General features: G+C 43.2%; 1 protein-coding gene across 6 annotated transcripts in view; it reads left to right on the top strand.

The window, feature by feature from the left end:
- Window positions 1-545: 545 nt before the first annotated feature.
- Window positions 546-17,820, top strand: part of GYG1 (glycogenin 1) — a 28,513-nt gene continuing 11,238 nt past the window's right edge. The window contains exons 1-5 of one of the 6 annotated variants that reach the window (XM_081911269.1): window positions 546-676; window positions 10,588-10,723; window positions 13,082-13,256; window positions 14,055-14,217; window positions 14,615-14,668. In XM_081911269.1, coding sequence (XP_081767395.1) covers window positions 670-676; window positions 10,588-10,723; window positions 13,082-13,256; window positions 14,055-14,217; window positions 14,615-14,668 — 535 coding nt within the window. In that variant the 5' untranslated portion in view covers window positions 546-669. Of the gene's footprint in view, window positions 677-6,029; window positions 6,170-6,228; window positions 6,379-10,587; window positions 10,724-13,081; window positions 13,257-14,054; window positions 14,218-14,614; window positions 14,669-17,820 lie in introns of those variants that run through there. The other 5 variants (XM_081911271.1, XM_081911266.1, XM_081911267.1 and 2 more) reach the window with 5 other exon arrangements.

Below are 17,820 nucleotides of genomic sequence, written 5' to 3'. Positions count from 1 at the left end.
TGGTGCACTTCGCATAGGCCAGAATAGCCAGTAGGCCCAGTCTGGGCTACCAGCCCATAATAATGGGGGGGGGGGGGGAATTGAGGCCAAATCCCTGAAAATGTGGCTTATTTCCCATATCTAATCAGCAATGTAATAACAGAAGCCATTGTCCTGAATGGGAAGCCGTTGGTCCAATAATCCTCTTCTATTGTGAGAGAGGAAGATGAAACGCTTGTATAAGCTTCACCCGGGGCCAAAAAAAATCTGGCTAGCCCCCACCCCCGTAGCTACGGCTCTGCCTCAAGCGTGTGTCTCCAGGAGGGTACTCCAAGAAATAAAATTTTAAAAAGCGTCAGGCGAAGAGCTTCTCGCGCTACAGTTCTGCCTGAGCGAGGAGACGCTTCACCTGACGAGCATCTGCCCGGCTTCCTCCGCGAGAGACAGGAGCGCGCCCGTCAGATTTTGAAGGTTGCGCGCTTCCGAGGACCATTCCGTCCACGTCACGCACGCACGCTCCCTCCTCCTGCCCCCGCCCCTCCGTGGCCGTTCCCGTTTTGGTCATCCCTTGAAGCCCCGCCTCTTCTGCCGGGCCCCGCCTGCCCGTATATAAGGCGTGGGGCTGGCGACAGAGAGCGAAAGTAGTTGTAGCAGCCGTATCTGCGAAGCGGGTCTCGGGACTGGAGCGCCATGGCAGGTAAGGCGCTTCCCCTGGAACGGGCTCGGGGCGCTTCCTTCCTCCTGCTTCCTCGCCGTCAGCCCCGAGGGGAGGCTCTCGCGGCTGCCCGGGCTTCCTGCCCGGGGGCTTTCCCCGCCCCGTCGCCTCGGGCCAGGCGTTCCCTTCCAGCCCAGGGTACCTGACGAGCAGCGCCAGCCTCTTCCGCGTTGTGCGCGCTGCCCGAGCCGGGAGAGCTCCTTCACTAGGAAGCGCAAGCGGCGCTTGGCGGCCCAGTCTGCGCGCGCGCTCGCACTGTCCGGGGAGACCCCAGCTGCTCCCTTTTGGTCATGGCGGCTCCTATTTTTAGGCTGGCTCGTGAACGGGGCTGGCGCGTGAGGTAGGGGGGCTCGAATGCCTGCGGACGCTTTGCCCTCCCTTGTTCTGGACGCCCTCCCCCCTCTCGCCCCTGCAGTGGCTGGTGGGCTCTGAATGGTAAAGGTCACCATGTGGAAAATTGATTCCTCTTAATCATCTCTCCACCCCCGCTCTAATTAGCAGGTGATACTGGCTTCCCTCGTCCGTTTCTTGCTCATTCCAAGGAGGGGGGGGGGGAGAGAACCTCCTTGTTTGTTTGCATCCCAACAACAACAACAACAACAACATACGCACAGACTTCCTTTACCACAGAGCGGGCCTTCTGCCTAACATTACTTTCTCTTGTCCTGCTTACCGTTGAAACCTATTGGTATCTGTCTCGGGTTGCAACTGATGCTGTTAACTAGCCAGAATGATCCCCAAACGGGTCAGATGTCTGTCTGGATCAGGTGCTAGCGAGTTGAAAGCTTCTTCACTTGTCCAGGCTTCTGTGTAATTCGAAAGCTTGCTGCACTTTTAAAACAGAGGGATCTACTAATGGATACTTGTTAATGCAATCAATGGCTCTTGTACCTGTCCTTAAAACCTGCATTGCAACTGTTCCTGTATCTTTCAATCTGTGGCCTGTTTGGGGGTTTTTAAAGGCTCCCCCAGTTAATAATGACTTGGAACATGCAGAGCAGCTTAATTTATCTGAATATTAGAAAGGTTGGCCCCTTTCACATGGCAGTGGAGCCCAACATGAGTGGAGTAGGAACCTGCAGCTGCAGGTAAATATTAGGTCAATGTGATCTCTTCCTACATGCAATAACCACCTCCAGACAACTGTGGGCGGAGGCTAACCAGGGTACTTCCATTGTGGGCCCTTGTGGAAAAGACAGTTGCCTCTTCCCACCCCATTTACTTTGATTTTATACCAATATCCAATTACATACACTCCCTCCGAATATAAAATGTGTTGTTGTTTAGTCGTTTAGTCGTGTCCGACTCTTCGTGACCCCATGGACCAGAGAATGCCAGGCACCTCTGTCCTCCACTGCCTCCCGCAGTTTGGTCAAACTCATGCTGGTAACCTCGAAAACACATTTATAAAATGTAGCATATATTTTTTCAGAATGCATATAAATTATAGGTCCATTTTATACAGAATACTAATTCCACACGTCCTCTATGGCAACCACTGATGCTAATCCAATTCTAGCATGATTTGGGATTACGGTATTTTATTTCCTGGACTTGGCTAGCGCTTAACCGCAAACCATCCCTTCTACGCTTCCTGTGGTTGCCTCAGGGATGGCAGAACTAATTCCTCCTTCAGGGGAGAAACACAATGGAAGACCTTCTTGTGTAGATATGTGTGCACGCACTAAAGTTTAGCTGCTGAAGGGTCACATGTAGATTCATTCTGCCATGGGCACCTGGTTTTGAGACTTCACAGCCATGGTTCTTATTGCTGCTGCCACCGCCACTGCTCCACCCCAGATTAAGTTGAAAGGGAAGAGGAATCACTTCTGTCACTTCACATAAAAATTGTTGTGCTGGATGGGCAGATAATGCAGTTTTATCTGAATGTACTGATTGTAGAGGTTCACACCACTTAGGGGATAGTTCTTAAAATAGGGAAAGCAACTGATATTAGTAAGTGTTAAGACAGGAATCACTGATGTGGTTTCCTCTTTCAGCTCTTTGTGCTTTTCAGAGCTTGGATGGGGTCTACTAAATCTGACTAAATCCAGACTCCCTTGGAAAAGTGAAGTGTGTGTGCATTTCCTCTGTGTGTCTTGGGACCACAGCATCCTGTCAAATGTAAATCCGCCTATGAGTTAGGTTGAAATCCTAACACCTGGGAGTGACTTACTCAGTCTGCAATGTCCTCTGTCTTGAAAGTGAATATGCAGACAGACCTCAAGACTGCAGCATTCTTTTAGCCTGGTTCTTTGTACTTTCGTTTTTCCTTGTCTTCCCAGTGCCTTTATTTGTGTAGCCTAGTAAAGAGAACTTGAACTCAAAAGCTCACTGCAATTTTGTCACTGGTGACATTTTGGTTGGTCCTAATAAATGTATTGCCCAGTTCTTGTGTGCAAAACAAAGCTATTTTTCCTTTTATAAGCAAAACATGACCCTAAATATGGCCTTTCTGCTTCTACCCATCTTCCTCAAACTTGTTGCCATTTATGGAAAATTGCCCCAGCCACTCTGGGTGGCTTCCAGCATATATAAAAACCTTAAAAAGCTTCTCTATACAGGGCTACCTTTCAACAAATCAGTTGAAACCATATCTCTTCAGATAGGAAGATGGTGCTTCTAGCAAGTTTTCTTCTTAGAGAAAATCTTGCTGGGTTGGAAAAGACAGAACTGGCAGCAAAGCTGCTTTAGATCTGTGTAATTTGAAGAAGCTGTTGGACAATGGTTCCTTCAAGTAATTTATAAGGAGTCTGACAGGGTTTGGTAGGGATGCCCAATTCAGAAATATAAGACTCTGTCAAGGATACAGCATCCTGCTTTCCCTAATACTGAGCTTGATGCCTTCTAGAAGCTGAGAAGGGCATGAAAACAACAGCATTTTTGTACCACTATCTTCCAGCAGCTGGAATTCAGTAGTATACAGCTGCTGAATATGGATGTCCCTTTTAGTCATTAAGCTGCCATACTTTCCTGAATATCTCACCCCTTGTTAAAGCCATCTAAGTTATTGACCATTACCATACGTTATGGTAGCAAATCCATAAATCAGAGATGGAGAAGTTGCTGCTCTCCAGGTATTATTGGACCACATCTCCTGCAACCATGCTGGCTAGGGCTGATTAGCTTGGAGTCCCAACAACATCTGGAGGACCACAGGTTCCTCATACCTAAGTTATATCACTACTTCCTTTTGCCTCTATTAAACCTACTGCAGTCTGTGTGTCTAAGTGACCTTGAGTGCCAGTACTTTTGACAGCTACTTTTTCCATACCATGCAATTATGTAAGTATCTAGTAGTTCTCCTTGGTCACTTTAAAACAACAACAACACACCCTAAGAATTCCTAAATCTTTTGCATTTCATCATGGAGTTATTTCTGACCCTCTGTTCATCTAGATGGCTTTTTGTAAACCTTCCAGTTATAAGGTTACCCCCCCCCCTTTTTTTATTAACTGAGATGGAGCTATTGGAAATGCACTGAATAATCCAAATGTGACTCTGCCACAGATGCACATGCAAAGTATTACAACAGTCGCAATTCCTTTTAGGAAAGGGACTGGAAATAATCTCTAGCATGGAATTTCTTTTTCCACATTGCTGCACACAAAGTTGTTTTGATTGAGCTGCCCACCGTGACCTCGAGACATTTTCTGATTAGTCACTGTCAATTCAGATCCCAGCTATTCTCATTCAGCAGCTGTAGTCTTGATCGACTACTAGGCAACCCTCCATTTGAATTTATCATATAAACCTGAGGTGTGAGGCTTTCCTTGCCATAACAGTCTGATAAGTTATATGTAGCCCTTCATAATATAGCCTGCCTGAAGACCTTGGAATCAATGGGGATTTTGTTTTTATACATGTGTAATAATATGAATGGTCAACAGCCTACTGAAGCATAAACTTTACCAGATATCTATACAGAAGCATTTTTCTAATAGCATTTTATGGGAAAACGCATTCCTGCCATGACACAGGTATAGTTTTAATTGACACATGCAACCACCTTATAGATGTACAGCAAGATTTATTCAGTTCCAAAACTCAAGCTTTAGGCATGTTAAGAGTCAGGAATTATAAGCACTGCTTGATATGTTTTTGACAGTATTGTTTCCTGCCCTTAAGCATATTCATCTTGGACTAGTAGAGACACACCTCTGAATCTTGTCTCTTCGTGTTACTCACATGTATTTCTGGGAAGCATAGCCCCAGCAGAAACACCTCAGTTTAGTTTCCCGAAAGAATACAGTTCGTTGAATGTGGAATAACGCTAACAAATAACATGGTTCGCAATCTCTTTGTTCTATACCTGGTCAGAGGCGCTCTAGAGGAAATAACGGCTGTCGTTCAGAATGCAGTGTAGTGAAACAGGGCCGTGTTATATATGCCCCCCATCAGGTGTTTGTAACTTCTTTTCTGTTGTGTAGCAAGTTTCAAAATTACCCCATAGTTTAGTAAGCCTGAGGTTTGAGTTACATGTGTTGATGGCAAATGACATGTACATGCACTTGACAATTCACATTCTAGATTAAAGGTGCATCATTGCCTGAAAAGCAGCTAATATGTATGCAAGCAGGGTGTGGTTACTTGAAGGATGCATTAAAAGCTGAGCATCCTGTGTGGCCTGTTCAAGCATGTTATGTCAAATGGTCACACCATGGACATTTTTTTAGTCTACTTTTCCCACAGCGGCTTGGCTTTAGAAATGCATGCATTCTACATCTACGAAGCAATGCCACTCTATAAGGTCTGTTCTGGGACCAATGTTTCCCAATAGTCCTTGATTGGATAGTTCATTTCTGAAGGTACTTGCCTGCAGCTGCAAGATGAAAATGGTAGGTTTGCCCATTTTGCAACCCAAGGCAAGTGAGCATTTTTAAACATACCTGTTCTGGCTTAAATATACTGGTGTAGAATAGTGAAACCCCATTAAAACCCTAATTAAACATGAGTTCTCCAACTTGGACAAAACAGGAGAGCAGCCTCTGCTTCTGTTCTGTGTTGCCTCCCCTGCCCCATTTAATCTGCCTGCTTCAGGTACATCTTTGCCATGCCCAGAATTACTGACAGGTGATCCTACCCATTGATGCAACTTAGAATTCCAGGCACAGTAATACATCCAGGAGCATTCTTGCAAGCCTGGTGATGAGGAGATCATGAAATGCATCACTGATGATGTCCCAGTGTTTCCTCTTCTTGTCATAGAGCCATCATGAGCTTTGGTTGGCTGGCCTTCAACTGTCTGCCATTGTGACCAAAGATCCTGGTGTGTTTTTGCACATCATGGTAAGCTAAACAATGAATTACCATGAATGAGCCAGTGTGCTGGTAACCAGAAAGAAGATTACATCCACTTCACTGCTCCCCTGGCACTGCTGCTTCAGTAGCTGGAGCTAAGCCATGGTTTGGCTTAGCTACTAAGACTCAAGATTTCTAGACTTGTACCTTTATTATCCAGCCCATCACCTTTGTGTATGTTTTGCTTAGAAGCCCCCTCCCAAATAGCAAAGGAGAGAGAAGACTTGATTAACTTTGGGTGACAGTCCTAGGATTGTGATGAGCAGCTACCTTACTCATGACATCTCAGGAACAAGCAGAGCTACTCGAAGTAGTTACATTGTCAATACCTTCCAAACAACAGTATCAAAGGCTACAGAAAACTCTTCACAGAAGGAATGAGGGTATAGTTGCACTTAGGAAGAATTCAGTACAGTCATACCTCAGGTTGAAGTAGCTTTGGGATAAGTATTTTCGGGTTGCACACTGTGGCGACCCGGAAGTGACGGAGCACTTTACTTCCGAGTTTCGCTGCTCACGCATGCGCAGACAGTCAAAATGATGTCATGCGCAGAAGCGGCGAATCATGACCCGCGCAGATGCGTGGACACAGGTTGTGTTCGCTTCTGGATGTGAACGGGGCTCTGGAACGGATCCCGTTCGCATCCAGAGGTACCACTGTAATCCAAACCACAAATGATGTATGTGCTGAACTTGAGCTCAGATTCGCAGTAGTTCAAGAACATTATCCAGGTGTGCTTACAGACACTTGCTGGCCACAGCCTTTAATTATTCTCCAACTGAGAATGTTGAAGTCAGGGCAGTAGCTGGTTGATAACTGGCATACGGGTTAAAGCTGTTTTCTTAACATGGGTTTTTGAGGCCAGATGACACTGAGCCTTGCATGAACTTATAAACCATGGATGTAGCGTTACTTGATTTTTCTAGCAGCCAGGATAAATATGGGCAACTTGCAGATTGAGCTCATGCTCAAGGACACGTGGGACTGTTAGCAGTGGCAGTAGGCCAGTCATGAGTGCTTGGGGTAGGACTTGGGAACCTGTTGTCCTTCAGACGTTCTTGGACTCCAACTCCCACCAGCCTTCTCCAGCTTGGCCAATGGTCAGGGATGGGGATGGGAGTTTGAGTCTAGTAACATCTGGAGGACCGCAGGCTCTCCATCCCTGCTGTAATGCCACAAAACTCTGGCTAGGCCTTAAAGCTGAAAGGACAAGAATATCATCAATAACGGTACCAGTTACGAAGGACTATCATTTCTGTGTTTAAGCATCCTACCTCCACTCCAGATGCTACTGCATGCACTTAAAACATTGCCAAAGTTGCATGTATCATCTGCAGCACTTTATTCCTTGGTTTATAGGTAGTATAGAAGTTTTTGAAATAAAACTAAAAACATGTTTGTAATAATCATAATAAATCACTCCAGTGCTAGTATTGAGTGTACCATAGCTCAATCTCCAGGTGGCTAAACCTGAGCCTCCAGGCATAACACTGCACAGAATAGCTATTTTAGATGCATATGAAACATAACTGGTAAAAGTAATTATCTTCACCATAGCATTAACAAATTAAGTTTAGCCTAGCCAAATATTCGAGGCAACAACATTGATTATAAAAACTTTTAATTCAAGATTATGTAATTAATAGCCATAATTAGCCCTCCATTATACAGCCTATTAGGCTTAGATTGAAAATTATCAGCTTAGGTTTCCTTGAAGGATTTGACTTAATGTAGCATTCCTAGGTCTGGGAAATTCATGATGCCTATGGCTGATTACCAAAGTATGAACCGCCTTCACTGAAGCTGAGGCAACTTGAAGCGTGAGAGATTGTGTCTTAATGCTCTTAGCTCAATAGCAAAATTACACATTCATACATGTCAGATTTCTTACCTAAATCTAACATTTCTATTCATTGGTGGGAAGCTTCAGCTGGGACATTGTATCTCTTTATAATTTGGGCCTGACTAGTCTTAAGGGTTGTTTGTTTCTCTTTTTCCTGAAAGGAAACTAGTTTAATTCTAGATTCTAGCAGCAAAAACATATTTGCACATTTTGCTTCAGAGGGAAAACAACCCTGTCTGGATCAAGTATGCTTCTCAGTTCCCAGACCCAAAGCCATTCTCCCATGGAGCCCACTCACTTTACCAGGATTCAGCATCTGTTTGTTGGCCCTCATCCAGTCCCTCGCAGCATCCATACCATGGTCCATGGCTGCACCTGGTTCAGATTTTGTAGAGCTGGGTGTTATCGGTGAACTGATGACCTAGTGTTCCAAATTGCCCAATGGCTCCTCTTGGTGGTTTCAAATAGGCATTGAAAAGCATTGAGTACAAAATAGTGTCATGTGGCTCCCCACAGCATGATTGGCACTTGGCAGAGCAGCAGCCACCCAATGCTATTCTCTGGAATTTACCTCCCAGCTCGGTACAAAACCATTGCAACCCTTTGCCTCCAACCCATCCTCTCAGAATGAAGACAGCCATTAGGTCTGATTCAGTTTCAAATCTGGGCCTGAACCCAGACTGGAATGGATCTAGATTGTCAACCTCTTGGGCACATTTGCAAACCAGAGAACTTGATATGGGCAAGAGCTTCTAAAGCTTTAAATACTCAAGTCACAGCTATAGATCTTTAGACTCTGAAATACCTCCAGACTGCATCAGTCTGCTAAATGGAATATTATATATGCCTTTATTATACATAAAGGGAGTTGCACTGCTCTCCCTTACTTAAGCAGGAAGTACCATGCATTCAAGAAAATTAGTACAGTTTGTCTTTCGTTAGCTATTCTGGTGTGGCTTACATAATCTGAATTGCTACACAGGTTTCCTAGTAATCATGCAGACTTAAGGGTTCCCCTTTTGCAGACAGAATTAAGCTGTTTTGCCACACACTGCAAAGATTTCAATTCAAAACATTGCTATGCATTGAAACCCAGTGTTGCACAAGCAGACTTCATTTCAGCCACTGGGACTTTGTATTTCTTCTCCACCCCTGTGCAGGCCCCCATGTGCCCCCAAAATCTGTTGCTGAGGCTGGGGGCCCCTCAAACACATTTGGGGGGTGCATTGAGAGCTGCAGGGTGAGCTATTGTCCATTCCACTTGTGCATGCACAGCACAGGATACAACCCAGCAGCTTAAAGAGTAGGTGTGTATCTATTAACATACTGGTATGCAAACTGATTTGTTCCTCAGTTCACGACTCTATTTTATAGTCTGGTCCTATAGCAGCACAATTTTTTATTTTTTTAAATAACATTTTATTGGTTTTCCAAAAAACAAACAAAATTAAAACTGGCTTCCTTCTAAACCCTTCCTTGGTTTTATTATTTATCAAGATACTGCGTGTCCATAATTAAGTTTGTATCATATTTAAATCACTGATTATCCATTCATAATAAAAGTACAAGTACGGTAATCTTAAAACCCTGCTAATGTATTAACCTGTGTACATTGCTTCTGTATATATGCAATAGTTTTTCCATTCTTCCTTAAATTCATTATCGTCTCCTCTTCTTAATTTCATTGTCATTTTTGCCATTTCTGCATAATCCATTAGATTAACTTGCCAACAGCCCAAATTGTTACAGTAAAGGTGGTGAAGATAGGTTGTTCAGCTGGTATACAGAGAACTCTAAGCAGTATGGCTAGTAGCAGTAGTAGTTTAAAAATTGAAATTTGGACCTGCTTAATAGGCAAAGCGTTCCAGCTTCCACAGCCAGAACCTTAAACGTACTCTGTGTAAGATGTAAATATTTAAAACTTTGGCACCACACTGTGCAGACTGTAACAGCAATTAAACACTGAGTGAGGATGAATAGCTAAAGCTGCTAAAAAGATGGAATGTCAGCTATTGCCCAACTGAGACTTAGAGAACAGTGATTTATTACTGGGACGAAGTTACTAAGATCATGCTATGCTCAAGCGTAAGAATTCATCCTTTAATAAGTAGGAATATTATTCTATATATTCCAACTTACATAACTCCAGTGATTAATACGTGTATTCTAATTTGTGGTCAAATGGTGTAAATGAAAAAATCAGATACATTTAACAAAGGCTTGTAACAACTAGAACTCTGTAAGTTACAAGTATGCAAACTGAGCTGCTAGAAGTCTGTGGGGGATCTAGTTAATTTGTGCCTCCTTTGTTGCAAAGGAATTCAAATAAAGCACACTAAAAGGATATTATTGGCAAACTGGGGTTAACTTCCACTTACTGTATAGGATACGTCCCATGAACTCCCATATCCTAAATGTCCAAGCTGAACATTAGTATATAAATTAATGGAATGAAAGCATCTTGCATTATGCATGTGAAATAAAGTTAACTTAAAAGCCTTGCTGGAGCAGGCAAGGGTCTGTCCCATATTCTGTTCCCACTTGGCCAGGCTGATGCAGGAGGATGAAGGCACCAGCCCTCCCTGTTGTCTTCCGGAAACCATTGTTTAGATACATGCTGCTCCTGAGATTTGGAGGTTTCGGTTAGTCTGAGAATGAGATCCTTTGTGCTGAACTTAAGAACATATGAACTAAACTCCTCCAGTCCTTGCTACTAAGGTGACTTAATGTGTCTTTTTTCTCCTTAAGACCAGTCTTTTGTGACACTAGCCACAAACGATTCATATGTGAAAGGAGCACTTGTACTGGGGTCCTCACTGCGAAACCACAGAACAACAAAGAAGTTGACGGTACTGATCACTCCCCATGTCTCGGATCCCATGAGGTAAGGTGCATAACAAACGATACTTGACTAGTCAAGCCACTAAAATAAGAAGTTTGGGTTAGTCTCTGCCTAGTACAGTGGAACCTCTACTTACGACCACAATCCATTCCAGAGGCCCGTCCTTATGGTGAAACGGGTCGCTGGTAGAAGTGCCATTGTGCGCAGGTTCATTCAGCGGCAGCCCACTTCTGTGCATGTGCAGACAGCGGCCGTTTCTGTGAGCACGCATATCACGGCAAACCCAGTGTTTACTTCCGGGTTTGCCGCAGTCGCAACTTGGAACTGGCCTAAGTAGAGCGGAACATAAGTAGAGGTTCTACTGTAGAGAGAAACTGAACTAGGTGAACTCTCTTTAGGAGCATTTTTGGGGCTGATTTTATTTTAGCTAGACAAATGGAAATATCTGTTAACACAGTAGTATATCCTTTACCATTTTTTTACTGAAAGGAAACAAAACAGATGTGACTTATTTCTCCCTCCCCAATAAAATCCCTATTAATTCTAATTGGAAGAGAAATTCCCATTCAAGTAAAAAAACTGAAGCTGTGCTGAGATAGTTTACTCCCCCCAAGTATTGTCTTGGTTAAGGAAAAGATCTAGAAAATCTCTTTTTAATTCAGACTGCAAGATTACTTTTTTTCTAAAATAATTTCCTCAAGCCATTCAGACATTTTGCTTCACAAAACTTTACAACATATTTGGGCAAAAGATTTCCGCATTGCAGGATCCTCACAGTCCTTTCCAACTCTACAGTTGTTTTGTTGGGGGGTGGGGAGGAATTGATCTGTGCAGTTGACCCATGCCTTAAGTCCCATGTTGCTCTACCTGGTATTGGGAGTTGGTTGGGCTGCTTAAAGGGCTGTTTAGTAGAGACAAAGAAAAATAATATCCACTTGGTGGCAGTGATGAAGTTAACAAGTGGGGGCTGGTTTAGCTGGCTGCCTGGCTTGTCTCCCTTCTCTCCCACAGTGCAAGTTACAACCTGTACACTATCCAAGTGATAACATCCCACACTGCAGCTCCTCCACACACCAGTACCTCTCCTAGAAACTGGGGTGATATTAGTGTGGGGAGGGATTGCTACAGTAATCATCTCTGTGGTCTGAGGATTCTGAAACTACTTTTGCAGTTACAGGTAGGTAGCCGTAAAAAAAATTCCTTCCAGTAGCACTTTAGGGACCAACTAAGTTTGTTATTGGTATACCATCTGAAGAAGTGTGCATGCACACAAAAGCTCATACCAATAACAAACTTAGTTGGTCCCTAAGGTGCTACTGGAAGAAAATTTTTCTACTTTTGTAGTTAGGAATAGAGCAGCAGAAGGTAATGTGAGAAACATCCCCAATATGCTACTGCTTGCAGTATTACGGTTTCTTATAAGCTCTGAATTTGAAGAAGCAATTTAAGCTTCTGACATCAAAGAACTACAAAACCAGGCCTTGTCTTGACTGGTCTTCAATTAGTTTTTGGCAAACAGGTCCCCTGTCCTACCCAAAGTTGACTCTGCACAGTAGAAATACAAATGTTCAGATATTGTCTCAATACTCTTCAAATGTAGAGTTGTAGAATGCTTTCCTGTTTATTAACAGCATAGTTGCTTCTGCATTTAACCCTTTTGTGCATGTAGCAGTTGATCACTCAAATATATTTGTGTCATGTTTTAGTAGCTGCTTTTTACATGCAATGTAAATGGTGTGTTTACTATGCATACATAATAAAAAAGTTGTACATAAGCATTTCCATAAAACCTAATCTTTAGAAGTCCCTCTCTAAAATGCCATATGGATTTAGAGGGAACTGAAGGAATTACACAAATTGTAAGTGCACTGCAGCAGGGTCCAGTGTCCAAATGAAAGTCATTGCTACAACATAATAGCGCAGAATCAAAATATCGTAGGAGCTTCATTTTTAAATTTTATTGGTGTTCCAACAGTGCTGACGTACAGTGTATTCTGTAACCAAATTGGATGTTGTATGAATATCTCAGCTGCTGTCCAGAAGTCTTTGCACAGTCTCTAAAAGCTCCTTCCTCAGCTCCTGCAGCTTAAAATAGCCAGCTGTCTTATCACGTGTGTTCCTAGATCTTTCAGACCCATATGTCTGTGTGGGTTTATGCAGGTCCTATATAGGCTGACAGTCCTTCCATGCTACTAATTCACGGCCTTTCAAGAGCATTACCTGAAGATGTGCTCTTTAGAAAGTTGCCACATGGCTAGGCAAATTCCTAAAGATGTGTTCATGAGCGGAAATGGAATAAAGCAATCTCCTTTCTCAAAAGATCTGTGCAGAGGTGGGAGTTAATATGGTTGAGAGCAAGCACTGAGCATTGGTGTAAATTATGACCATTCGTTTCAATAGGAAAGTATTGGAAAAAGTTTTTGATGAAGTAAAGCCAGTGGATATCTTGGACAGCGGAGACTCAGCCCATCTTGCACTGTTGAAAAGGCCCGAGCTTGGTATTACATTGACAAAACTCCATTGCTGGGAACTAATACAGTACTCAAAATGCGTTTTCATGGATGCAGACACGATGGTATGTACTACTTGTTTAAGAACACATTTGTTTGCTGGATCTCTTAAAGTTTTAGGTGGATATTTATGCAGCAACCTGAGTCGTGTGCGTATTATTAAAACAGATTGTTTTGCCATGCTTGACTTGAGACCTCTGTGCTCACCAGCATCCTGCAAGAGAAGCTAAACTTAACCCACGGCATTGAATGCACCCAGCTGTTTTGTGCCAGCAGCATCTCCTTCCTCTGCCAGTATATGGGCAGTGATGTCAACAGAAGCTAGGTTGCATGAGAAGTTCCTAATGTAAGCTGTGGGGCAACCTCACAGAATCTCAGAAGTGTCTGCATTGTCTAGAGAGCAGTTTCTTCTCACCACTGCAAAGCTTGGGCAAGTAAGGGCAACATGGTTTTTCTGCAGTTGCAAGGAAGAAGTTCTTGGAGCTTGACTGCATAGAATGAAATGTACTTTTCCCCAGGGAAAAACTATGCCCAGGTAGCAAGTCTTAAACTGTGCAGTACTCTGAGAAAGGGGATTTGCCGTATTTTTCGCTCTATAGGACACACCCGACCATAAGACGACCTAGTTTTAGAGGGGGAGAACAAGAAAAAAAATCTCTGCTTCTCTGCGCAGCGCCTCTCCTGGCTTCGCGTTGCTTTCGTTGAAGCCATGGAGCCTGCATTCGTTCCATAAGACACACACATTTCCCCTTAATTTTTGGAGGGGAAAACGTGCGTCTTATAGAGCAAAAAATACGGTATATCATTGCATTCACGGCTGGAATAGTAAATTTGTACCCCCAAACTTTCTTCCTGTTTACTAGGTATTGTCAAATATTGATGAACTTTTTGAAAGAGAAGAGCTTTCAGCAGCACCAGATCCAGGCTGGCCAGACTGTTTCAATTCAGGAGTTTTTGTCTATCGGCCTTCCATTGAAACATTCAATCAACTGTTACAACTTGCAACAGAGAAAGGCAGCTTTGATGGTATGTGCCTAACTGGTTCTGAGCAGTTGTGGGAAGAGCTTTTTTTTTTTTTTAATACTTTGTGAATGTTGTACTGTGACTCAAAAAAAACCACTATGTAGGAAATATTTAATGCTTGAACGACTCTGTGCTTTTTGAAAGCTTTCTATAGATTGGGGTTTTAGTTCAATGGATATATGAAACATTAATAAGATTTCCTTAAATTGACTGAAGTGCAGTCAGAGGGAAGTAGGTAATCTGTCGATAAATCGGCTGTCTGTATTTGATTGAAATAACTACAAGGAGAGAGTCTTTCAAAGCTTCGGATTTTTCCTTTAACTTCCAAGAGCTTTCATATATCTGATAGTGGTTCTTGTGGTTCTGTTCCATGTAAAACCAACGCTGCTTTATTTCCTAGTTCTGCCAGCTTCCTTACCGGACACGGAACCCAAGTCATGGCGTGAGCCAAGAAGTAAATAATTAAAACAGGAAAATTGATATTTTAAAGCATGGCTACTTTTGGATGGCTTCAACTTATAAAAAGTCAGTCGCTCAATAGTCAAATAGGAAGTATTGCAGATGCTTTGGAGAACAGAAGTAGAAGGGAATTCTCACTGGTTGCTCTTTTGCTGTGCAAGTGCCATTATATATCTGCTGGGAGAATGGTATAGTCAAGGGAACCCTCTTTTGACCATCGCAGAACAGTGTGGAAAAACCAGTTCCAAAACTAGCATGTAGAGAGCTGGGAGTGCCGTAATGCCTTTTGCATAATGCACCCATAGTAGGAAGTGGGGTACCATATTTTCAGGCCCTCTATAGTCACCCAGAATACAGTGAGGGGGGGAAAGTATTTGATGCCCTGCTAAATTTGCCCGTTTTCCCTCTGAGGAAGAAATGACCAGTCCATAATTTTAATGGTAAGTTTATTGTAGCTGTGAGAGACAGAATAACAACAGGAAAAACCCCAGAAACCCAGAAGACAAAAATCAAAGATTGATGTGCATTATAATGAGTGAAATAAGTATTTGATCCCCTATCAACCAGCCAGATGTCAGGCTACTTGGTATCTTCACTGTATGTAACAAGCTGAGATTAGAAGCACCTGCTGTAAAGGAGAGGTCTTACCTGTAATCCCAGCTCATTACAGTACCTGTACAAAATACACCTGTCACCAGAAGCAATCAATCCAGCAGATTCCAAAGTAGCCACCATGACCAAGACCAAAGAGCTGTCCAAGGATGTCAGGGACAAGATTGTAGACCTGCACAAGGCTGGACTGTGCTACAAGACTATTGCCAAGCAGCTTGGTGAGAAGGTGACAACAGTTGTGCAATAATTCACAAATGGAAGAAATAGAAGAGGTTGACAAAATAACTGTCAACCTCTCTTGGTCTGGGGCTCCATACAAGATCTCATCTCGTGGAGTTGCAGTGATCGGGAGAACAGTGATGAAGCAGCCCAGAACTACACAGGAGGAACTTGTCAATGATCTCAGGACAGCTGGGACCATAGTCACCATGAAAACAGTTGGTAACACACTGCGCCGTGAAAGACTGAGAGCCTGCAAAGTACCCTTCCTCAATACAGCACATGTACAGGCCTGTCTGCAGTTTGCCAATGCACACCTGAATGACCCAGAGAACTGGGTGAAAGTGTTGTAGTCAGATGGCTCTTTGGCATCAACTCAACTCGCCATGTTTGGAGGAGGAGGAATGCTGCCTATGACCCCAAAAAGACAATCTCCACCGTCAAACATGGAGGGGGACATATTTGGGGGTGTTTTTCTGCTAAGGGGACAGGACTCCTTCACCGCATCGAAGGGATGATGGATGGGACCATGTATCATCAAATCTTGGGTAAGCACCTCCTTCCCTCAGCCAGGGCACTGAAAATGGGTCAAGGATGGCTTTTCCAGCATGACAATGACCCGAAACACACAACCAAGGCAACAAAGGAATGGCTCAAGAAGAAGCACATTAAGGTCCTAGAGTGGCCTAGCCAGTCTCCAGACCTTCATCCCATTGAAAATCTGTAGAGGGAGCTGAAGGTTCGAGTAGCTACACACCATCCTTGAAATCTTACTGACTCGGAGAGGATCTGCAAAGAGGAGTGGGACAAAACACCTCCTGAGATGTGTGCAAACCTGGTGGCACCTACAAGAAATGTCTGATCTCTGTAATTGCCAACAAGGGTTTTGCCACCAAGTACTAAGTCATATTTTGCAAAGGGATCAAATACTTATTTCACTCATTATAATGCACATCAATCTCTGACTTTTGTCTTCTGGGTTTCTGAGAGATTTCCTGTTATTCTGTCTCTCACAGCTACAATAAGCCTACCATTAAAATTATGGACTGGTCATTTCTTTGTCAAAAGGCAAACAGGCAAATTTAGCAGGGGATCAAATACTTTTCCCCCCTCACTGTACCTGCTCATGGAGTTATTTGCAGTGAATTGTCAGATTAAGGCTGGAATCCATTTATGCCAGGCTTCCTTAAACTCAGTCCTCCAGATGTTTTTTGGCCTACAACTCCTATCATCCCTAGCTGGCAGGACCAGTGGTCAGGGATGATGGGAACTGTAGTCTCAAAAACATCTGGAGGGCCGAGGTTGAGGAAGCCTGATTACGCCTTCCTTATCTCCAAAGATGCAGATAAGGAGAAAGATGCAGCTGCCTTGTCAATGGAAGTTGAGCACTGCTGCCTGCAGCTACAACTCAGAGGGGTAGAGCTATGTTATATATAGTTTCAGACAGCTTTTTTGAGCAGGAGGAGGTTGCGTTTCAAGTTCACTCCTGCCTTTTGAATACTTGCCCTCATCCCTGGCTAATACATCTAACAAATCACCCGGGATTGACTTGTTGAATCCTGTTGCAGGAATAATATTTCACCATTATAAATACGTCAGCCAAGCTTTTAAACAAAATGTTAAAATAGTTTGTTATGTGTTTATATCTCCCTTCTCATCATATCTATATTGCATGATATCCCATTTTCCACCAAGAGATTCAAGGTAGCAAACATTGTCCCCACTCCCTATTTTTTTATCTTTACAACAAACCTGTTAAGTAGATTAGCCTGTGGGAAGGTGATGGGCTCAAGGAATCACAACCAGCTTCATGGGTGAGTGGAGATATGAACCATGGTCTCCACTGTCCTACTAAATCCCACTAACTCTCAGTGTACATAGTAAGAAGGTTAAAATAATATTCTAAAGGTTCCAGTCATTTATTTATTTATTTTGGAACCAATTCAATCCCTGGCAGAGAAAAGTGGTAGAGATGAAAATTTTCCCATTCAGACCACTCTAAAACAAATATCTGCAGCTATACTACTTAACACAAGGGTTCAAACATCCATTATAGCATTGGATGGACCAAAAGGTAATTACTGCTTCTAAGAGTGAACTTGGGTAGAAATAAGACTGGAGCTAATGGGAAACAAGAGGGGAAAGTTACTATTTGTGTTTCCAGTCAAACATTTGCACACTTCAGCCTTTTCCAGGCAGGTTGTGTTCCAGCTTGAAGTTGCCTCAAGTGCCGTTAGGCAGCCTCTACTATAAGAGCTGATGGGGAATGAAGCATAGTAGTAGCTCAAGCAAAGATGTTTGGAGCACCTTCAGACA

The sequence above is a fragment of the Podarcis melisellensis genome, assembly GCF_964234715.1.
Source record: "Podarcis melisellensis genome assembly, chromosome: 5".
NCBI classification, from domain to species: domain Eukaryota; kingdom Metazoa; phylum Chordata; class Lepidosauria; order Squamata; family Lacertidae; genus Podarcis; species Podarcis melisellensis.
This window is presented reverse-complemented; position numbering and strand designations above follow the sequence as displayed.